This window comes from Epinephelus moara, chromosome 13, assembly GCF_006386435.1.
Source record: "Epinephelus moara isolate mb chromosome 13, YSFRI_EMoa_1.0, whole genome shotgun sequence".
Taxonomy (NCBI): Eukaryota; Metazoa; Chordata; class Actinopteri; order Perciformes; family Serranidae; genus Epinephelus; species Epinephelus moara.
This window is the reverse complement of record NC_065518.1, coordinates 31532330-31557329: the sequence shown is the minus strand read 5'-3', so window position 1 is coordinate 31557329 and position 25000 is coordinate 31532330. Positions and strand designations below refer to the sequence as shown.

Genomic DNA, 25000 nt, shown 5'->3' with positions numbered 1-25000 from the left:
CCACCGCTGTCCCACCTCATTAACCAACGCTTTCTGTTTCTCTCTCTTTTTCCCACACAGAGATTTTACTGACACGGTCATGTGTGACTCTCCGTGGTAAAAGAACGGGACGCCCGCTCTGTGAAACGGCGCCGGATGGATGGATGGATGTGTCCGTTCTAGGGCGCACTGGAATAATACAGTGAACTGACAAGAGGATCAGCGTTCCGCTCGGCTCTTTGGTCTGGAGTTCATCCTTTTTTTCCCTCCTCTCGCCATTTCTGGAATTGTTAGTGGGAACGTGCAACATTTCTTCCTAAGGCTTTGGTCACCTGCTATGTGTCTGGTGTGGAAAATACCTGGTGGAAGGTGCACAGCGGGATTCAGTCTGAGAGAACAGGACATCTGCAACTGATAAAGCTCCGTTTCTGATTTATTTTATTTCTAATCTGTGCGTAATGTACGTGGAATGAAGACAGAGGATGGATATAATTTGGGAAATATTGATTATTCTTCAAGCCAATTTTATTGTCTGCATATCAGGTGAGTTATGGGCGTTTTTGGGCAGGTGTGTCAGATCGAAATGAGTGAATTATCTGTTACTTTTCTCTTGAAATTCTGTGAGATGGCTGAGGCTGAGGGTGGGATTTGGTTTGCGAGAAAAAAATGATTAATTTACAAGAAATGCTCGCCAGGACGCACTCTGGCAGGTGGAGAGAAAATAACAAAATATTCCCTAGTTTATGTGCCTGGCATGAAATAATCCTATTGTTTTAGTCGTTGGTTATATATCTTTCAGCGTGTGTGTGTTTGTGTGTGTGTGTGTGACTCAAGACAGTTATTGTGTAGCCTTCAGGAGTGGATGCGCAGGCTTCTGACGCACGCATGACATGGGTGGGCTTTTTCTAATGCAAACCACAATGATGAATTCTTTTTATGTTTTTTCCCTCTCCACGGACATATCGCGTGCAAGTTGGACTCCCCTTTCCCCTGTCCTCTCTGTCATTGTGAAGTCTCCTGGCTCCTGAAACAATTCAGTCAGAGTTATTATCAAATAAAGCAGTTGTGCGCACCGGTGAGCGCTGTCCGGCACTCGGTGAGATGAGCGGATGCGGCGCTGTAGGTCATGCTGTTAATACGGCTGTGTGTGTGCCGTGCAGGCAGATGCGTCTGAGCCAGCGGATGGGGCAGTGCGTTCCTTCACTTTACTGTGTTTCAGCGGTTACATGACTTTGCACTAGATCGATATTACACCCTGCTGCTGTTAGTGCGTTCTAACTACTAATTTATCGAAAAACTGATTCTGCTAGTCTTGTTTTAATGAAAACACAGTTTCACCTCTTTCAAAATCAGGATTTCACCTCTTGACACTGTCAATTGTGCAAATGTGTGTTTAAAATAAAGGCAGAGATTGTGTATTATTATATTTTCCGCTTTTCACATACCGACGCGAACAAAAGAACGCCACATTTCAGATAAAAGTTGTGTATATAGTTGTTGTTTATACATTATTTATAGGCCTAATTAATGTAGAAATGAATGAAATTACACCACCTAACAGAGACGCCTTTTCGCACCCCTGCTTGCAAGAGACACAAATCTGCAGATTCTCCACATACAGTGAGACAACTGGTGCGTAATTCACTGTATTTACGCATTATGCAGGCCAAGCTGTCCGCTGTTCTCTGTACCTCAAGGCCCTCAGGTTAGCAGCGGGGTGAAGGGGTTTATGTGGCAACCAGCCAACGTCAGTGGCCCAACCCCACCCAACAGTTTTTATTGTTTTGTTTTTTTCTTTAACAACATGTTTTAATTGGGGTCAGCCAACCAGGAACAACATTCCTGTTTTTTTTGTAAGTCATAAGATTAATAGGACAAATTGGTGATGTTGCATTTATCTCTACCCAAGTGGTGAATGCACCAGTATAATACTTTTGAGCATACTTTACTGTAGTGATACCTTACAGCTCAGCTCTTTATATAGGCTACTGTTTCTCACTTTGCTTCCCCCTTAAACACCTTCAGAGCAAGCAATGGACATGTGTAGCCTGTGACAATGCACTGTGTAAATGGCCTTCAATATGGTGCATCATACTTACATAATCTGTTGTTTTTCATGTTTGCTAATTTCTTAGATGTTTTCCTAAAGTTCTGTTCATTTCGTCCCGTTAGTAACATAAGGGCCGGTGCTTTTATTTTGAAAAACGTACTTCCGGTAGACTAAAAAGCCGCACGGTATAACGGCAGGTGTGTCTTTCTAAAGGAGCAGGGTGTCCTACCTTTTTGTTGGAGTAGCAGGTGGCTGAAAAGAAGAAAAGGTATTTGTTTAGTTCGTTTCACATTGTGATAATAATATTGAATGACGTTATCATGTATTTTTGTTGTTTTGCTCAGTTGGAGGATGAGTGTTTTTAGGCTAGCAAGGATGCTATGTTAGCTCAATGTGACGTAGTTTCAGCTAACGTTATGTTCTCGGCTTTGCTATGCTTAGTCTGAGGAAATCTGGTACTATGGAAGCTTGTGTATGGGAAAATTGACTAAATAGTTACTGCATTTAGTTTTGTACAGTGTTTAATGAACACTTTCCTGACTTTTTATCAATTAAAAGTTGCTTGACAGCCGAAAACTTGATGACTGAAAGCTCAACGACAGCCATCGATGCTGCATTCACGTGCTCCTCGGATGGTCTCATTTCCCGAGTTGTGAGGTCATTTCTCCGACTTTGGTGAGTTTATTGGCTTTTAAGTCATATTGTGTAAACAACATGGATGCTAAAGGAAGATGTGTTGTATTTCATTGCTCAGAGCAGTTAACATCTCAGTGAAGATTGATGTTGCCATCCAATTATGCTGGAACAGTTTGAAGCTTTATATTACCACCCCAGAACCACTAAAACATTTCTTCACCTGACTTGTTATCAGGGTTAATGCTAATAAATACATTTTCTAAGTAATTCAGGTCACTCTAAGTGGACGTCAGCTAACAGTTACAACCTAATACCATATTGCGTATTACATGTGAGCAAAAAAATTGCAATACGTAAGTGAATAAAAAGTTTATTATCAGCCAGACATTAACTTTATTCCCCATGTTTCTGAGTATATGACGTCAAAGGTGGCAAGTCTGGTACAGATGTTTCCGCAGATTTTCCGAGTATGTGTCTGAATTTTTCTGGAAAATCATTTTTTTCAGGTTATTCCAGGGTTTCCCCACACACTTATTTTTATGCGGCAGCCTGACTAAAACATCTGCTGCCACATTTTGATTTTGGAGCTGGACATACATATATATATATATATATATATATATATATATATACAGTTTGGTTATTTATTGCTCTACACTCTCAGATTGCAGAGTGTACTCAGAGAACAGAAGGAGGAACAGAGGAACAGAATGGCAGGCACACAGAAAGTGAAACTTAACCGTTCATTGTGCCTAGTTTAAAAGTTTGCTTTCACTCACAAACAGATGCTCCTCTCATCCATCGACCTGATCTGATCAGCTCTGATCAGATGGCTGAATAATTATCAAACCTGTGACTCCAAACTCCATTAACCGCTGCAGAGGAAAAAAGGAAGAGTTCCACCTGTGCTGCGTTCACGGAACTGGAAAAACCCCTAAATTTGGAGAGGGGACACAGTCTAATGTGGAAATAAACGTTTTTTGCTTCATACGCCACTGAACAACTTTAATATGAATGAACAGGGCCCCACCTCCAGCGCTGTATCCATGTCTCTCGATACATCCATGGCTCAGGCCCCCAGGAGGGCAGCTCAGCTTTACTTACAATTCTATCCAGTTGCCTCTTGGGTATTGCAGCGAAAAATTCCCTGCAGCCCAAAGAGCATTCTCCCTGTAGGCCACAATTGTAAAAGAGACATCTGTAAAACTGTTGACAGGATACCTTCAACTGCAAACATAGTCAGTTGACTCTTTCTATTATGACTTTTAGATCCACGGAGGTTTTATATTTGTAAAACTTTGTTCAAGCCAAGAAAAGCGATTTAAAAATCTGTGATATTTTCAAAATGTCTATGAGCCGAGCAGGACCTTGAAGGCAGGGCCAGCAGGAGAAACTCTACTGTGCATTTTCAGTTGGCTATACAAAGTAAACCCAGAAGCTCTGACTTTTTTTGGTAAATGCACCGGGCGAGCAATTCCTGAATAGGCGCCAACTTGGGGTGTGATATCGAAGTATTGCTATACATCTATGGCAGAGCTGGGCGATATGGAGGGAACAAATATCACATTATTTTTGGATAAATACCTCTGTCAGTTTTTGTGTCAGTATTGCAGGGTTGACTATTGGTGCTTCTGTAAAATATTAACACAATGAGATTTTTGATTAATAATCAATAATGTGGATATGACTACGTGGGTAAAGGCAAATGATAGAGCAGCTACAACAGTTTGGTAAATTCAGAAAGTGACATCACTTTACAGCAATGCAGCCTGTGAAACCCGCAAAAGACAACACTTACGATATACTAATATCCAACATCTAAGACAATATCTAGTGTCATATCACGATATCGATACAATAGTGACATATTGTTCAGCCCTGATTCTGAGAACTGCAGGTTCTAAAGTAAAGAATGAAGTACCAAGCTCAGGATCTTACTTTTTTTTCCTTCTCTTTCCTTTACTGTCAGTGGTCTGAATCATTTTAACCAGGACACTTTCATATCACCCCCCTTGGTTGCATTTTTGGCCATGGACACATACCTGCGCCTAACCAGGAGTAGCAGTACACAATAAAATGTACAATTTTCATGTGGACATGCTGCTACTCTGCATGCTCAACATTCCAAAACACTGGCATGTTTGCTAACCTTTAGGCCTGTGTGTCATTTGTACTTGTTGTATGAGTCACATTATACCGTGAAAGTCTTCCTTTTGATGATGCTCGGGATTGTCAGCGTTTTTCTTACAGATATCAGACTGGATGGAGCTCATTTATCAGCCAATTGGTATCATGTAGCTTGATGTCAGGTTAAACTACATAACTCTAACGAAATGACAATGCAGTTAAACCACTTCAAGGCAGGCTATTATCTTGCACAGTTGAGCATGGATTGTGGACATGAAAGTCCCCTCAGTGCCAAGACTGTTATCTGTGATGTAATCAAGAGGCAAAGCTTGGCGTTGCTCCAATGACAGTGAACAGGAGACTGACTGTGGGCACAGTGACAGCACCCTTAGGTGATTTTCTGAAGAGAACGAGCTACTATCATTATATTAAAGCTGGGGTTTTCAAAGCCTGACACTGTTGAAATGTCCTATTTCTGACACATCATATCAGAATCAGCTTTATTGGCCATGTATGTGAACACATACGAGGAATTTGACTTAAGGCTCTCTCAATGTACTGTACAGGTGTGGGCTGGCACAGTGAGCTGGGTGAGTTTGGAACACAGGATTTCTGGGATGATGGATCCTTGATATGTCACTTGGGAGTCGAGGTGTTGGGGGATGCAGTGCAGTCCCATGCTGACTGCGTCATCCACTTACCTGTTTGCCTGATAGGCAGTCTGCAGGGGGGGCAGCAGGGTTTCTGTGATGTCCTTCAGATGGGCCAACGCCGGTCTCTCGAAGGTTTCATGACCACAGACATCATGGCGACAGGCCTGTAGTCATAGGATCCTGTGATAGAGGGTTGCTTGGGGGCCCTGGGATGACGGTTAAGTGTTTGATGGCTGTTTTTCAGCTTTTCAGTGAAGCTCCTTTTTGCTACTCTGATCTCCTTTGTCAGTGTGTTTGTGTCCTGGTTGTACAGTAGTCTGTCCCCTGCTTCTGTAGGCCTCATTTTTGGCCTGACAAAGGTGCCTGAGTTTGGCTGTAAACAAGGTTTTGCTGTAGTTGTACAGGGAGAAGGTATTCGTCGACACACAAGTACTCACAAAAAGTGAAGTAAGTTGTCACAGTGTCAGAGAGTTCATCCAGGTCTGTAGCTGCAGCCTCAAAAATACTGCTGTCAAAGCAGCAGCTTTGCCTCCTGTCCAGAGTGTTGACCACAGGCTTAGCAGATTCTGTCTGTAAGTCAGGAGACGATGAACCAGACCAAAGGCCAAGTTGGTCTAGTATTTACCATTATTGATTAAATTTTTTTAACAACAGAACAGAAAAATCTGAATGCCGTCTGTCATTTTGACAGATTAGAAAACTGAGGGTGATCTGCCATAACTTTAAGTAATTCACACCCCTGTCCAGCTGGTGGCATGTGCACATAAATTGCTGTTGTATAGTCATTTCTTTGATCTTATGTACTGTAGATGACCTCATTGTCTAGCTGGCTTCAGCCATCGTATTGGTAGGCTGTGTTGCTCCATACCATTGCAAAATGTCACAGCAGCCGAGTGACTGAGGTTTCTTTGCCTGGTCTGTGTCTCCGTTCATGTTCTCTCTTCATGCCCTTCCCAACAGGGGTGAAATAGTGTTAACAGAGTGCACTGGAACGAGATTCCGCCACTTTTTTTCTCCAAGTGAGGAAATAGAATAAAAGTCGTCATATTGACATTGCTAGTCTTTGACGAGCACAGGGAATTCAATCATTTTTTCTTAGTCTATCACCAGGTAATTGTGAACTGTCAAATATGAAAAGGCAAGAAAACATCCTCCAGTTTTATAGTTATAGTTGACTAATGTGTGTTAACTTTTCACTATAGTACCAGTGGTTGCATAGCCTTCAAAATGAGCCTGAGTGAACTGTGGGCCTGCACGCTTGCGTGCATGTCATAGGTGCGCTCCAGTAATTTTACATACAGCACTACCCCCAAACGAATAACTAATAAGCTTGTTTTGTGTATTAATGATTATCAATGCGATTAAATATATCTTATCATTAAAAATGAAAATTACGATGACAGGTAATAATAGATTATAACAGAATCTTTACAACCCTATCTGGTAAAATAATGGACAACAAAGTAGTTGAATGCAACCTCTTAACCAGACAGTGATCAGAGTCCATCATTCCCGTATATGCACACAACAGCATTGCAGCACTGCTGCTAAATGATTAGCGCCGCTGCTATATAAAATTTCCCCAAACACAATAAACTCACTATCTCTACTTTAGGCAGCCAAAGTCAGGGATAAGCAAAGATATGAATCGAACACCCCCAGACATTGCCACCAGTTAGTGGTCTGTAATTGGTCATTGTTTTTTTTGAGCACAGTTGGCGGCAACAAAGGCTCCGCTGCCGGTCCAGCTGCCGACCTATTACAACAAAGTTCAGCAAAGATGTAGAGACAATGTGGAACAGCTGAGAGGTGGGCCGTTCCTCTTTATCAAAGGGGCTGTCCTCTTTTTCTTCATGGAAAGGACCATTAAACTCTTATCTGAAAATATTAAATTCCACACTGTGCCAACTCACACTAAAAGCAAAGAGTTTGCCTTGTTACATCAGCTTGCCAAAGCAAAAATTTCCATGCTTATGGGTGGATTGGGTGGCTGTCCCACAGTAGAAATGTCAGTAGAAAATATAAGATCAAATTCATGGTTTATATATCATGACTGCAGCATTAGGCCTATGACTAGATGGTGTGGGTCTTAACCAGGCTATGTTTTCTGTATGATTTAATTAGCTAAACTTGTTTGTAATGTGGCAACAGCCAGTAGTGTTTGCTTCTTCAGTAATTAACTAATATTAGGGGCATGGATACTTTACTTTACTCATAATAACCATAACTTTTCCTGTCATTGTTGTATTGTCATGAAGCATTTCATAAAATGTAATTCGACATGTACAATTGTGTATAAATATATGTGCAAAGCCATTGTCCTGTCAGCAGATGTGCTAATTATCTTGTGGTGGTGCAAATCAAAACTGCTGGAAAAATGTCCTAGGGGAAACCTTGGAGTCCCAGGGCAGCACAGGGGTCAGAGTGATCGGTGTCCTTTATTGTTGTGTAGCAGTGGTCTAATGTGTTAAAGCTGGTGGGAAATTTAACGTGCTGTAGGGAGTCTGGATTTTTGTGGTCTGTGGATGTTATCTGGTCATCCTCAGGCAACTTTTTTTTTTTTTAAGTTGCCTGAGGAAGACCATTTGGGTCGAAACGTTGCTTTTTTAGTCATTAAAACCTACTGGGAGCTCTAATTCAGTGTGCGGATTTTCCTCTTCTTTCTGCATGGACCCCTATTATCCAGCACCTGACCTAAAGCAGGATTGGATGTGCCCACAACTACTCTGTCTTCTGTTATCTGGTCAGCCATATAATATCACATCCATTTGAATTCTAAACCAGCATGTGAATGTTGTGCGGCTTTATTTTTTGTTTTTAGTGTCTGTTTATCATCTTTAAGCAGGATGTTTCTGCACAGTAGCAGACTGAGTGAGACCAGAGATATTGGATGAAGGGAGATACCCAACTGTAGGCTTATCCAATGTTAAGATAACGGTTACTCTTCCTGTCTCCTAAGTGGGCGTGGTTAGCTCTCCCTCCAATCAGAGCCTGTTCTCCCTCAACCCCCCCCTCCCCACCACCGTGTTGAACAGAGGCTCTGTGGATGTCTGTGTATGCGGATCGAGAAGCAGGTGGAATGAAAATACATTCTTCCCATTATTGCAGCCTATTGTTGCACAAAGCTTGGGCATTTTTTATTTATTACTAGTGGTAAATAACTGTTTGTAAGCTAACTGTGATTTTACCGCCTGTTTATCAAGATCACGAGATCTCGCGAGAACTTGTTTTCTGAGACGACAGGGCTCAAACAAAGTTAACTTTCTCTTGATCTGTGCGGATGAAAAATGCAGCTTTAGTGTCAGAATATTGGGAAGATGTGTGGCTTGTGGAAAATGAACCCAATATTTACTTTAGTGACTACAGGGCGAAAGAATTGACCATAAATTGTGATCATGTTCATTTTCCTCATTGACGACAATACATTCAGAGCTGCCGCAAGTCTCCTACGGGGGCGTGGCGCTGACGTCACTGAATCAGGAAGTGAGCTGAGTTGGGTATCTCGCTTCATCCAATATCTCTGGTGAGACTTACCTGTGAGGGCTACACAACAGGAGTCCACAGCAGAAAGTAGACTTGTAGCTTTACACGATGGATGTCCTACTGGGAACGAGACTGACCTGCACCAACCCAAAGACTGGGAGTGCTGCGATGGGTCAACCCCCAGGAAGCAGGTTAGAAAGCCACTGTTTCCTCCTGGTTCGCGGCGATAATGCAAAATGCTGATGATTTTATCTGCTGTCCCTGTTTAGTTGGATTTAGGTTGTGACCAAAATTCAGTGTCAGGACATCTCATGCCAACATGGGTTAATGTACTGATGGCAGATGACAGTAATATTTTGTTGGTTCAAGTTGTGTTGTTAAGTAACCAAAATCCAATGTCTTCTGAAAGTCTCATGCCAGCGTCATCTTGAGGTAGAATACCAACATATAGTCGTAAGGTATGGAGAACAAAACCCTGCAACGTCTGCAAAACATGGTAACGTTAATATCCACACAATGTGAAATTCTAACATTGTTAGACATTGAAACAATTATCAACCCAATTTTCATTCTAACCAGCATTCAATGTCTGTCAGATGTAAGAGTTCAACGTCTTTCTGACATCATTTTATTTATTCAAATTGAAGATTTTGTTAGAGACATTTGGTACAGCCCTGTACACTTTGAAGTTTATATTGCTAACGTTTTAGCAAACAGTTACTTATTTACACATGCAGCAGACACATAGCAACATTATCATTCATTTGGAGTTGTATTTGTGACCCCCTGATGAATGTAAGTCCAATATTCAGTCTTCTTTTAAGTCTGTTTTGGTCTCCACCAACTCCTGAGAACAGTATCTGTCGCTTCAGCTGCTAAATGTTCACTGTGTTCACCTACTAGTCTCTAACTGTATCTATCTGCTGTGTGCTGCTGAGCAGGTAGTGTACAGTGAGTTTATCAGAGCCTATTCACTGAATACAGCTGCCTGCTGTGGCTGGAAGCTGTGTTGATGAAAACTGTGTGACTGAACCATAACAGTGAAGTTGCAGGCCTTAAAACCAAAACAATGGGCTTCAGAGTCAGGTCATAATTCTCTGATTTCTTCATTACAAGCAACATTTTTAACATACATGGTCATTGGATCCATTGCTGATGTAAAAGTTTTAAGTACAGCAGCTTTAATGAGCTACCAGGACTTGAATTAACAATGAGAGGAAATGCAACGCTCTGGTATCAGACTACTTTGTAGTGCTCCAGTGTTGTGGCAACAAGAAAGCTTGCCTCTTTTGATCTGGGACTATTTGTTCTGTAGTTTGTGGTTTCAATGAACAGTGCTCAGAGTGAGGTCTGTTGATTACCCAGAGTAATCAGGTCATCTGGACAGAAATGCTGCTGTGGAGTTTTTTTAAAATGTAATTTAATGCTTTCAGCACAACAAGCTAAAGTTGCCTCTATTGTATTGTGTTGGAGGCAGAAATGTGTCCAGTCATAAGGCCTGAGGTCAGAGGCCAGGTGGTCTGGGGATTTTTCACCACTACCATTTCCTGTAACATTTTGACCATTTGGCCTGGCTGTAAATTAAAAACCTCTAGCATGGTGGCCCCGCTGGAACGATGTTAATGTCGGGTCAATCTCATCTAGAGTCTCAACTCTGAAGCCTCGTCGGCGATGTTGATTTGTCAACATTTATTTCCTTCTCACTTAATTTCGTCAAAAATGAGTGGAGCAAAGATTGTGGTTGCAACGCCTCGTTTTCCTACATTCGTTCATCATTAATTTGAATGAATGATGGTTCCTTTGTTTACAGGAAGCGCTCAAGTTTTTTAAATTTTTTTGATAATCCTTGTAAAAAAATCCTTGTTTTTACAATGCAACCATGATGAGAAAAAGGAAAGTTATCGTCTTGACTGTGGTGTCATTTCATTAACGATGGCTAATTATAAAACATGTTTTCATGCTTTGATGTTACACAGGCTACATATAGAACGTTTGAAGCAGAACCTCCTCCTCAGCCTCTGTATTAATCCATAATGTCTGTTTCACCCGTGTCATATTCAATCAGGACTATAGCTTTAACACTGCTTTTTCTTTCACATGATCTTAAAATACAATCTAATAATAGCCATGATGGAGGAAGCCCCATATCTAATGCATGCTGACGCTCCGCCTTATATCTGCCTACATGGTATTCCACAGAGGCAGGATGTATATGGATGATAAATATATAACAGTGTTATGGATGTAAAGCAGGGCCAGATTAACCCATTTGTAGCTCTTTCCCACCAATATGGAACAGGTTCTGTTTCAGTTCGTGCACCTAATTTTGAACTGTTCAGTGCCTTTCAACCAAAAATAAATTTGTTCAGAAGCCAAAAAAGTGGTTCCCAGCAGGAAACAAAAAATAGCAGGTTTTCCTTGACCTGCATTGCCAACTGTGAGGACATCAGTGGGTGTGTCATATTCTACAGATTGGAAAGAGAGGATGGAGTCATGCACGTTATAGTCTTCACCGTTTTCTCATCATTAATAGTTTGTCCATGCTTGTGTTTTTTTGTATAAAAACAAATATTTATAACTAAACAGCTCACAGGTAATCAATGCAATTTGCCATCTTGCTACTACGGTTTTCTTTTATTGTGCATTATGCAGTGCCCACCGTTGATGACGCATCCATGATTACAATGGTTCTCAAAGCTGGTGGAAACCCAAGCTGGTTTGCTGGATAGCACTAAAGTTTAAAAAATCCTGACCAGAACTGGTCCAAATACCAGAGTTAATTTGGTGGAAGCGGGGTATACAGGGCCCCTACTATCCTCCCTTTTTCCCTGCTTTACTTACTTACCCTGGTTTACGTTAAGGGAGGAATATGGACTTGGATGTATTCAGTCGATGTGTAAGATAATGTAAAAAACCTGCTCTGTATTACCTCTCAACACTAGTGTCACATGGCAAAAATGCGTGCAGACTTAAATGGACAGTTAACCCCAAAATCTAAAATGCATATTTTTGCTCTTACCTGTAGTACTACTCTCTGCCCGGAGCTGCAGTGTCGGAGATATTGGCTGTAAAGATGTATGCCTTCTCTCCAATATAATAAAGACTACATGGCACTCGGCTTGTGGTGCTCAAAGTGCCAAAAAAAACATCTGAAAAACTTAACAGCAATGTCCCTGTCCAGAAATCATGACCCGGTTACTCAAGATAATCCACAGACCTTGTTGGGAGCAGTTTCACGTAGGAACTATATTCTTTCTACGGAACCACACCTACTGTATCACTGCGCAAAAGGAAGTGTGCATCTACTAATGGACGAGAGGCTCGCCCTTGTGACAGCGTGAGATGAAAACATTAATGGTGTTCTCCTCAGCTGAGCTGTAATGTTAGCTAGCTCAGTGGTGCTAGGTGAGCTAGCAGTAGATGCACGCTTCCCTCTACACAGTGTTATGATTGGTGGGTGCAGTTCAAATGAAAGAAAATAGTTCCTACATGAAATTGCATAAGTGTGCATCTACGGGTAGCTCACCTAGCACCACTGGATTCGCTAACGTTACAATTCAACCAAGGAGGATGCTATTAATGTTTACATTAATAGATAACAGATAACAAAAAATAGATAACAATAGATTGTGCTGTCTAAAGTATGTATCTCTTGTCCATGAGTAGATACACACTTCCTTCTGTGTTGAGTTTTTCAAATTTATTTTTTGGTGCTTTGAGCACCACAAGCCAAGTGCCATTTAGTTTCATTATATTAGAGAGAAGGCAGACATCTCTACAGTCGATATCTTGAACACTCTGCAACTCACACCAAAACAGTCTAGACTGATGAATAGCATTACAGGTAAGAGGAAAAACATGTATTTTAGATTTTGTGGTGAACTGTCCCTTTAAGCTGACTGTGATAAATTACTGTACATATCTCAAGCAAGTTTGAAGAGTCTCCTTTTTATTTTTTATATACTGTAGAATACAAATGAATAACAAGCAATGGCTGTCGGGATAATAGAAAATATACGTTAACATTTCTAATACACAGCAGCATTAGTTGTGATTCAAAGTAGGCATGATTTAAGGTAAATGGGCTAAAACATGCATATTCACTGGGACGGTCCTTTACGGCTCATAGTAATTAACTGACTGACTCAAAATATGTTTTTTGTTTGTCAAAGAATTAGGGAAAATAACAAGCATTATTTATTGATGGTGATTTAGTCTTAGTTCCAGCTTCCTGATAATTAGAGTCTCAGTTCCTCTGGTTTGTACTTTGGGGAGATAGCCCATATCTTTAATGCCCACAGGTATTGACTTAACTGTCGACTATTCTAAAACTGATCAGGCTGCCTTTAGGCTAGATTTTTGCCCTAATGACCAAATCAGAGATCAGAAATTCAGACCAACCAGAAACACAGAACACTCTGGCTGTTTCAGGTGTTCCACAGAAAAAAAAAAAGAGTATTGATTTTTGGTGGACTCCAGTTGTGGCGAGATCTATAAAGAGTTGTTGTGTGTGTGCTTTTACACAGTTTATTTCTTTTCTGGCAAAAGGCCAGAGCAGGAATATGTTGTAGTGCTGTAAGCACACATTCAGAGTTTTTTTTTTTATAGCTCTCCTCTATTATGGTATCTTTTCTGCCGCATTTGTATGCTTCCTCTGCCCGGAAGTGCTCAGAAAGCCAGTTCTAAACAGGATTTGACATTATGTGCCAGGTAAACAGTTTAGTTTGCTGTTGTCCATCTGTTCAGACACAGAAATGTCTTTTTTCACTCCTCGGCTTTGCCTTCACATGTTCTCGGCAGAAATCCTTCTATCCCCACACTGTGACAGATTGGTATAAAAAGACTGATTCTCTTTTTTCATCCTTGTTTTATTTAATGTGCCTCTAAGAGCAAGTGGAAAAATACAGAAGGGGGGCAGGATAATTAACTTTTTTTTTTTTCCCCTACATAAACTACCTTGTTTGAAATTTTTAACTTCTTTGGAAAGCAGATTGAATCTTTAAACACACTGTTTGGGCATGTTTGTGCAGTGTTCACACACTCAACGTGGTAAGACTTGACGTATTTAAAGATTTTAAAATACAGCTGCAACAATTAGTCACTGGCAACTATTTTGATAATCCATTAGTTGTTTAAGTCATTTAAGCAAAAATGCCAAAGATTCTGTGGTTGCAGCTTTGGCTCCAATGTGAGGATTTTCCGTTTTTATCTGTTTTAGATCATCATAAACTAAGTATCTTTGGGTTTTGGACCATTAGTTTGACCAAAACAAATATTTTATTACATATGTAAATACTTGATTATTTGGAAAAATGGTCTGCACATTACTTAAAGAAAACAATTGTAAGTTTTGCAGCCAAATTTTAAAGTAGTCCCTGACTAATGTATAACTGGCATTCATGACATGTGGAATTCGACCACACAACATACAGTTTACATCGAGTAGACAGTGCTTCAAACACAGATGTTGCTGCAACTGCAAATTGACTGGTTTATGGAGGCATACAAGCGCAAGGCCATAAATCAAGTTGTCATCTGATACTGAATGTGACGGTTCTCTGTAAAATTGAGCTTTGGTGCAAGTCAGTTCATGTCTCAAAACTGACGACTTGAGACTTGTAAAACAAATGGTGTACTTACTAGCTTTCAGAGCTTTTAACTGCATCTCATACAGTGCATTCCAATAATACTACCTACCATTTAGTTTGCCAGAACAAGATTTACTATGCCATAATACATACTATGTGTAATGCAGTATGAGCTCTGCCTGCACTGCATTCATTGACCCACCAATCACCCCAGGAAAGTTAGCATACCCCTCAACCCGTCAGCTGCTGCCACACATAGATTGTAATTCTGTGGGAAACACTACAGTGCCCTTAAAGTGATACCTATGGGATACTTCATTAGATAACCATAATGTGAATGAAGTGGTGTGTAGTGTAGCCACACATTTTAGCGGCATCTTAGCACGCTGAGCTGCCAACTCTGTCAAATACACCACGCTTGACTTCACCACTCCATATTATCACGATATTTCAGAGTATTTTTGCGATAACTATGTTCTTGAAGGTTATAAAATGTGGGATCTATGTATATAAATCAACAGGCAATTTCCTTCTCTTTTAGCAAAATCCTAAATGCTTTAGTTTTTTTTTTCCACCTGGACCTTTATGTTCTGCCATTTCTCCTCCAGTCATCATACTGTAACCTGTGACAGGCTGTTATGCTACAATAACTATCACACATTCACATATATGTAGTCTTTTGTCAAGCTGCGAGCAGCACGTAGGTTTACATTACTAAAGGTTTAATCACTTGATGACACTGACTCCAGTGTGCGCACAGCGGGAGAGGAGAGGCAGAGATGCTGTGCTGCTGTCGGAGTCGCTGACTGAGTTCCCTCTGAGCGGTAAGTCGCTAAAAGAGTCTGAGAAGTCCAGGACTGTGCATAAAACACTCAGGACGCTCTTTTTGGAACCACTGCGGAGTCTGTGATAATTTTGCTTTCAGCCATGCTTGTTGTTGCTGTGGTTAACAATTTGATATCAATATGACAACAAGTCGAAATACCACGACTATCATGATACGAATTTTTTCACATGATATTTAATTTTATACTGGTATTATTGTGAACAAGATGACATGCACACCCCTACCCCACAGACTGTAGAGGTTGTTGTAGCTGCTGCTGCGGGAGTATACGTGAGTGTCTGCCCGATTGCACACACGCAGTGACAAAGCTAACAGTTAGCATCACACTGCTGTTAGCTGAGCTAAGCCCTTTCTTTGTTGGCATGAGTTTGGTGGGATTGTTTAACGGCTCAGTGTTGGGCATTAGCCGCTGCTGCTGTGTTAGCTTGTGCTAACCAGGCAGGTTGAACTGACCGTCTTCTGGGAGAAGAACGGCTTCCGAGATGGCAGCAATGGAAGAACTTGCTGATCTGCTATTGCTTGACTGGAGATGCTTTGGTACTACCTGGTACCAGGTTATTTTGGCCTGTACTTAAAGGTATCAAGTACCTATACCCAGCCCTAATGTCCCAAGTGTATACTCAATACAACAGTACATACTAAGGCCAGCTGCAGTATGTACTGAAAGTGAAAAGAAATACAGTAGTATGCCATTTAGAGTGCAGTGATAGTTTTCATTTAGCAAATGACCTTGAACTTTGGTCACTTGATAACAGGTGATTGTATGTGAGGGTAGTTGCTAACCCTATGTCTCTGTTCAAAGATTCTCCGTGGCACTGGATGTTGTGTTCATGTTGTGCTAGGTGGTCCCTGTGACTCTTTTTAGGCTGTCACATGTGATGTCATACACCTCTTTAGTCCTCCTCTGTCTTTAATGTGTACCAGCACAAATCTTGAGGTGTTGAACAGACTGTGAAGCTCAAAGGGAGTCCTGGCCTCTGAAAAGTCAGACTTCTCTGTCATCTGAAAGTGAATGTGGTGGTACTCTGCATAACAGCAGCAAAACATATCAATAAACTGAGGTTCCAAATAGCAACTTATGACTTGTCATACTTCTTCTTCCTTTGCCCACTGACCCCAAAGTGCAGAATCTATGAAGTAAACCGAATAAAGGGTTTCATTTTTAATGAAGACTGAATGAAGACTTACTAGTAAATATATAAAAGTTATGACAGCAGTAAAAATGACTTGATTTTCATTGTTGTCCCTAGAGGAAAAGTTGCTCTATACAGTCTTCTTAAATAATGACTATGTGCCTAATGCTAATTTATCTTGCAGCTCTGAAACACAATGCAGCTCTCCCTGCATCGTTTCAGTTTTCTTGTTCTTTTGCTGAGCATAAACAGGAATTTATCCTTTGTTCGTATACCTTGAGAATTCACCCTGGCATGCTAAATAGACTTTTGTGTTGTCAGCTATAGTGCTACAGCAGAAGTGCTGTGCAGAAGGAAGCACAGCATTTTTTAGTTCAGTTGGGTGTCTGTCTGTCTCCTGTGCAAATTTGACAACCTTTTTAGGAGCCAGGATTCAATACAAGAGGAGAAGAGCGTTTTCAGTTGTTAAACTCATCCTCTTTCTCCTCCTTCTTTTAACCAATCTGTGCTCTTCCTGTCTGCCCTCTGGGGTCCATGCTAAAATGGAATTTCAGCTTGCAGAACATGTTGGATGGGAGTGTTCAAAGTTTAAAAAATTCAATATTGAGTTCTTGTGCAGGGGAAGCATTGAGATTGCAATGGCAGTAATGAAGTCCCCACCTAATGCATTACTCGAAATTTTCAAAACAAGCTGTGCAAGCCAAGTATTGGCTTCAAGGCAAAGTAATATCAACACCTGATTGCTGCCAGGGACAGAGGCACATTAACGGCTCTGCTTCCCCTGCTGAACCTCATTTTGTGAGCAACTGTGACCACCGCAGATAATCACACGTTACCTTCAGAGAAAAACGTGCCCTCAGGAAAGCTTAGAAATTTAAATGGGATGATGAAATCACAGGGTAGGGGCCTTTGGTGTATTCGTGACAATAACACGTGTCTCCACCAGCCGGCCATATGCCACCGGGCAAACATCCGTGTTACTAAGGACGCCCGCAATCGCTCCCTGCTCTGCTCTGAGTGGATGCATCTCATGTTGCAAACCCCAGTGGCACATGGCGCCTGCAGTGTGTTTCTGCTTGAATCTCTGCCCACCCACTTCTGCATGGCCGTCTGGTCAGTATCAGACGTATGTGTGTGTGTGTGCTGCCCTTTTGCTACACTGGTGAGCACCAACACTATGAGTTGTGCAAGTCATTTTGATTGGTTCTTACTCTACAACAGTGGAGATAAAGAGGTTATTTAACTGAATCTGAATCCAATCTGGAATTTGTTCATCAAATTTGAATCCTTACAAATCCCTTCTTGAATCTACCTGGCTTCTGCTTTCAGCACTTGTAAGTAGCCAAAGTTATAAATAACTCAGCTGCAGCTTCTCTTTGAAGCTTCTTTTTATGCTAAATTTTGAGTTTTAGCCTAATTAATGTTCACAACCTGAAAGTGAAATGAACAGCATCAAATATGATATGTTGATTAAATATGTACCTGACACATTGAAATAACAAGTTCAGGCTACCAGCCCAGTTGGCAAAATAAAATGTTGGCATTGTACATTTCTGCACACCATAAATATATTACACTGGTACATTACATGCTAACGTATGACATAGCTCAGATTACACGTATATCGGCTGAGTCTCCTATCAGGAGTAGAAGGAGATGGTGAATGCCATGACACTTAGGCGATACAGCTGCCAAGCAGCAGACAGCAGCAGAGCACTGTTTAACACCAACCAAAGTGGGGTTCTTTTAAACGAGAGGTTGGGACATTTCCAGCTGTGTTTGTAGCAACAAAAGCGGGTATTTTTAAACATGTTGGGACATTTCCAACTATATTTGTTGGAACCAAACATGGTATTTTTAATGAGATTTCAGGACATTTCCAGCTGCTTTTGAAGCAACAAAAACAACTATCTTTTAACAAGAGTACTGGACATTTTCAGCCGTGTTCACGACCTGAGACGGTAATTTATGCATTTAGTAGTACATGTGCCTTAACCTAACATGTTAACCACAGTATTGTCGCAACATAACATGAATAATTTAAAAGTAAAGAATCATTAAGTCTCAACATAATTGCCATTATGAAACATACAAACATAACATATCTGTGGTTTGCATTAATATACGGTGCCAACATTTATTCTGGCAATTGGCTTGAGGTTACTCACTTCTACACAGTGTTTTTCAGGACCTACTGCAGTTTTAGAACTTTTAAGCTGATTAGCTTAAAGCCTTTGGAAACACAGCTTGAAATAGTAAAAATGCAGATATTATATCAAAGTCGAGTGTCTCATTAATCATCCACAAAAGTCTGAGTGAAAATAACCATTGATAACTATTAGAAAACCTGGTTTAAAAACAGCTCATTTTGCTGTTTAGACCACTTGCCAGGACAGAGTGGGCGTGGCAGATAACGCTCTGATTGACAGCTCCCTCGTTTTGATTGACATCTCCCTGGCTCAGCAATGGCTGCCACAAATTTAATCCAGCCGTACATGTTTGAGCCCTCTGATGAGAGGACGAAGCAGAAGCATTGCCAGCTGAAAATGATTCCTTTCAGGTGGTCACTGAATGGTAAGTTTCAAAATGTTTTGTGATTCATATTAATGTTACTTCGTAGGATAGTTAGCATAACTTTCCCATGCAATGTTACGGCCAGGCTCCACCGGCTGCAAACGGACAGCGTAGCGTCGCGGCATATTCATTTGGGCTCCACTGACTGCGTACGGAAGCGACACGTAACGTTAGAGAAGCCAGCAGGGTGTTTACCGTTTGCTGAGCCGAGAGGCTGCATGTAGGCTGCATAAAATGTTAAAGCATTTTCCACCAAAGTTATTACATATATTTGAGTTATCTACAAGTTTACTGTACTGTTTGTCATCTCGCTTTCAAATGTCCGCCACGGACACAGTGTCATGGATAAACAATAGAAGAGCCGTGTAAAATAGAGAGTTGTCGCGCCGCTCCCATTGTCGGTGGAGCCGCTGTAATTGATTAACGGGGGCGAGCTGCTACGGGACTGGCGCTGCAGATGTTCCCCCATGGAGCCCGGCCGTTAACGTTAGCTGAGATGAATGACAACGGGAGGCTAGCGCTTAGCCTTTCTTCACTGAGATACGTTTTCATTGAAAACATAAATCTGCTCCGTTTTTCTGATAATAGCCTTTTTCATTCAAACACATCAAGTCTTAATAGATTAAATATGTCTTTACTCTGACACACACACTGACCCTCAAAGCGGGAGAGACCGGTGCCGGCCGGCTGTCTCTCTGGCGTTGTGTAGAAGTATTTGCCCGCCTCGAATAACGTTCCCCTCCGGCTAAAATTGTGTTGTTTCCCGCAGCATCACCTCCGCGATTGGGGATATGTTTATGCGTAGCAAAGCTAACTGCTTGGGGTTGGGGTTAGGGGTGATGAAGGGTGCACATTACATCCCCTCCCCGCGAGCCGGCACTGGCACCGGGCCCGGGGGGCAAGCCCAGCCGCTCACAAGCCGCCTCTTCCTGCAGCTCCATGAGCTGCAAAGGCTCGGATTGTCCGGGCTCTGGAGCCGGTCAACCTGATTCGAGTGCTGCTGGGAGCCCGCCAGAGGCAGAGCCTCCGCTGGGTCGCAGCCGAGCGGTTCAGCCAGTTTACGATCTGTATTTTCTAAACATCAGACTAGAAAGAGGAGTTGGCTCAGACTCAAACAGGCAGATTTAGCTGGAGCAGAAAGGTTTTGTTGCGCTGCCACTGGGGGGCGGGATGAGACAACTGACGGATGATTTATGATTGGTTTGGAATTTATTGCGTAATAAATCTCAGCGATAACCACGATCAAATCAAACCCAATTTCAAGAATGTACAAAAACTTAAAAGACAGATATTTTGAATTTGGATGGAAACTGATTTCTAATTGTTTTACATGTTTAATATTATGTACATGAGACCCTAAATTACATAGTTAGAAGGCTATTGTGGATTTGGGTTTCCAGAGGCTTTAAAATATTGATAAATCATGAATACAGTTTTAACTGGGGCGCTGTTAATCATTGAATACTTAAATCAACATGCCACGATAGCCTGATCATTCCACTAAAGACTCCCCACCTTGTTGGTCTTGCAGCCGTCTTTATGCTTGTCAGGATGTGTCATTAACCCATTTCCCAGCATCGGTGTTTGTCAACTCTGCAGAGAGCCTCAGTTTGATCATATTCGCGCCATTTAGTCAGTATATCCTGGCTCCTCACCATGACTACTTCTCCTTTCTTTATGAAGTGTCTGGTGTGTACTATGAGGATCAGTTGATGTATGTGAAATGATGCAATGCTGCACAATACTGCCAATGTGTGCTGAGCAACTTCAGTTCAGATTAAGTTCATTAGGTCAGATTTAAGGTTGGTTTGAGGTTAGAGTTCGATCAGACTGAGGATTTTTCTCCTCATGATATTAAAATTTGTGAGTTATGCCAACAGAAAAGAGTACCGGGGGAACAGTTGCTTAGCAATGTAGCCTACTGCTGCAGATGCAATGCTAGTTTGGTTCTGGAAGTCACACAATAACACAAATAAACTAGCCGATGAGAGGCAGTGATAGACCAGCAACTCCCCTCATTCTGTGAGGTAAAATACCGGGGCTGCAGCAAAATGTATTATAGCAACGTACAAAAAGCACCACCTAAAAAGAGCAATATCAGTAAAATGCATGCTATATTAAGATTATTTTGCTGCTTTACCTTGCTGTCAGACAGCCCTTTCTGACAGGAACTAAAGCTGTTACGTTGCTCTCTTTAAAGCCACCAGACTTCATTGACAGAAACCCTAATTTTACCTTGCAGAACAAGGAGCGCTGGTCTGCTGCTGCCTCTGATTGTTTACTTTGAGCAATTGTTTGACTTCCGAAACCAAACTTATTTGGCTGCCACAGCAGTAGGCTACATTGCTTAGCACCTTGAGAGCCTTAGTCTCACTCCAAAGTTGTCAAAATCCGGCACTTGGACAATGACTTGCGGTGTCAGAAAGCAACAAAAAAAGGCGTCCTTTAACGTTGGCATGATACGTGGCCAGTTGCGGTTATAGTTTAATGGGAAACGCAGCAGGACAAGGACGAAAGTCCGAATGGGATGGGCGAGAGGGATGGCGGATGGGTCCAACAAACCACGACTTTCATCCGAGAGAGTGGCGGTCGCATCCTGTAAGATTCTAAAGCCAAACCCTGTTCTTTTTTCCACAACCTTACCACTTGCCTTTGTTGCCTAAACCTAACCATGTGTATTTGTTGTTGTAGGTAAAAAAAAACGTCAAATTAATAATAATAATTATTAATTGAGATATATGTAACATGCAGTGGAGAGCAGTCATCAGTATCTGTGTGCCACATCACCATGGACTGCCGTGTGCAGTAGATGCACTGAGGGACGCAGCCTGCTCTGCTGAACCTGACGTACATGAGACCACAGACTGTTATGATATGATATGAGGAAGAGAATAAGAAGTGGTGCAAGGAAACATCACCCCCTAGCTTGTGATAAATGTTTTAATATTAAAACCTATAAAGAATCAATATAAATGTAATATATTACTGCTGCTATGGGTCGGGCTCAGGTGGGGCTTGGACAGAAACTGTGTGGGTTCATGTAGGGTCAGGCCTGACTTTTTTGGTCCTGATCAGACCTGTGTCAGGTCACAAGGGAAATTCTTTTAGAAGTGCTTGGAAAAACATAGCTCAGCCAAAATTTGAGTTTTTGTATTTTGATACACAAGAAACACTACTGGAAAGTTCCAGAATAAAATGAAAAGACACAAAATATAAAGGAGCCGCCCTTTAAATGTACATTTATAAATGGTGGAGAACACCCGCCTCTTTCATCTTAGTCAATTTCTCAGTTTGTTCTGTTTGTGTCTGGCTGAACACTTGAAGATGTGCTTGTTTCACTCTAACTTTCCTCAGCGTGCGTCTGCTGATTTATAAATAAATGCAGGTGGCTGCTTCTTGTAAGGAGAGATCTCAGCCATTTTTCTAACAATCGACAAACTGCTTGACGTTTAGTCTGTGTGCACAGTAGATGTGTCTGCATGGCTGATGTGAGTCCCACACTTCACCTCCAGCAGTTCTGGCTCCTCTCTACATCATCGGCCGATTGTTCAAATGCATAAATTTACCCATGTTTATATTTTCGTGAACTACCCACCTCTTTTGGACATGCCAATAAAAACCCCTCTCATAACCACCAGTGGGGACACCTTTATTTTTTATGCCTCCATGCAGGCGATAGCTGTGGCTGGAGGCATTGTCTGTCCGTCCATCACATTCTCTTGATATCTCAGGGATGCCTCGAGGGAATGTCTTAAATGTTGGCACAAACATCCACTTGGACTCAACAATGAACAGATTAGATTTTGGTGGTCAAAGGTCAAGGTCACTGTGACCTAACCTGTCTTATTCTTGTGAACAAATATCTCAAGAACGCCTTGAGGGAACTTAATTTAAATTTGGCACAAACGTTCACTAGGACTCAGTGATGAACTGATTTGATTTTGGTGATCAAAGCTCAGGGTCACTGTGACCTTGCATCTTTCCCGCTGTCATGAATGCGATGTCTTAAGAAGGCCTTGAGGGAATTCTCTTAATTTGGCACAACTGTCCACTTAAACTCAAAATTGAATTGATAAGAATTTGGTGGTCATAGGTCAAGGTCAGTGTGACCTCACTAAATATGTTTACGGCTGTAATTCAAGAATTTACCCGGTACTTATGACAAAATTTCACACAAATGTTTTATAGAATTTAGCGATGAAGTGATAACATTTTATATACAAAAAGTCAAAGGTCAGCTTCACAGTGACATCATAACGTCATCTGTCCATAACTAAAGGTCATATCTCAGGAACGGGGGGGGGGAGACATTGGGTCACATACTGAATTGGTGACGCTGATTTTGGGCGTCCACTTTGACGTTTTTGACATATCTATGTTTTCACAGACATTGATGTAAACTGAAAGTGCAACCTGGCTGGTTTGCAGAGGCATACAACCGCAAAGCAGTAACTTCTATAGTTCCGCAAAATCTTGTAGTAAGGAGGTTGGAAATGATTGACTTTGACAGCTGATAAAAATATGTGGGTTTAGGGTTAAATTCAGTTCAAAACTGAATGATATAAAAAGATGTCCTCACAAGTATATAGTAGTACAAATGTGTGTGTGTGCATGTTTGTGTGAGTGACCACCTTGCCTGTCCCCAAGCAGCCGTAGCTCATCACATCTGCTGCTCAGGAATCTGAAGTCTATCAGCCAGCTGGAGTGAGACGACCTCCACGCCAGCTGTAATTTACCACGGGGAGATGAGATGGGAAGTGTGTGTGCGTGTGTGCGTGTGCGTGTGCGTGTGCGTGTGTGTGTGTGTGTGTGTGTGTGCAGCCAGAAAGAGCCAAATGAGTAAGCTGGTGACGAGGCCTGGCAGAGAAAGCGGGGACGGGAAGAGGCAAGGAAGACAGCGGCTGTGGTGTCTGCGGTTAGATGGGAGCATCATACTGCAGGTGGACTGTGAGTTTTCATGGGCACCAATCAGAGCGCAGTCCTGCCTGCTCCATGCAACAGCACCATCCAAGTGCCCCAATTCACTCTCCATCACACACAGGCCCTGTCAGGGAAAATCTCCCGCTGCTAATCTGATAATCCTGTGCAGATGTGTGTCCTGCAGCAGGAATATGAATAGTGTGTGTTAGTGTGAGGGAGATGGAGAGTAACTGAGCGTGTTCTACAGTAAGTGGGTGGGTGATACAGAGCGGCAGAGAGCTGGTGTTTATCCACGCCTCACTTTCTCTTCTTTCTCTTTCTGTGACAGTAGCTGTTTGTTTTGCCATGTCACCAATTCTTCCGGAATAATATACACTGGTGTTTACACAATCTGCCGACACACTGCGAAAACATCATGTTTGGTCAAATCTTCCTAAGGAAAAAGGCTGATATTGTCACATTTCTAGTGTATATGGAGCTATAGTGATGGTATAAGCAGTATGTGTAGCGTTTTTACCCAATTTGTGCCTCTTACATGAGGATAAACGCGCACAAATCCGATCCAAGAACGCCGATCCAGTTTTTCACGGAATCCGCTCCCAGTGCTCCGCGAGTCAAGCAGTCCATTTCAGTGATCCGTTCCAGCTCTTACTATCAATCCACCAGGCCAGCATGCAGACGGCAGACACACACGGAGGATAGGAAGAGTAGCGGTCAACTTAGTTAACTGACTATTTGTTTTCTGCTCTGGTTTTTTGAGAGTGACATTTTTATTTGGTTTAGACTCTTACTGTTTAAGTAAAGAGCACTGATGGCACTGTTTTGGGCACAATTGTGAAATAGTGAAATTGGAGCCATGGATGGACTACAAAAACACTACTAAAATAACTGAAAAGGAAAGGCTGCATTGTTTGTTAAATGCCAACAATGTCTTGTGGTGTTAATCTTTTTTTTATTTATTAGGGGAGCAAAGCACAAGTGTGTGGAGTCTTGCTGCTATTTTAATTTCA

At 41.7% G+C, this 25000-nt stretch overlaps 1 protein-coding gene across 2 annotated transcripts in view; it reads left to right on the top strand.

Moving 5' to 3' along the window:
• The window catches only part of ca10a (carbonic anhydrase Xa), a 359571-nt gene that overhangs the window by 1022 nt on the left and 333549 nt on the right, over positions 1–25000 (top strand). For both annotated transcript variants that reach the window (XM_050059175.1, XM_050059174.1), the window contains exon 2: positions 61–522. In XM_050059175.1, the coding sequence (XP_049915132.1) occupies positions 462–522 (61 nt within the window). In that variant the 5' untranslated portion in view covers positions 61–461. The remainder of the gene's footprint in view (positions 1–60; positions 523–25000) is intronic.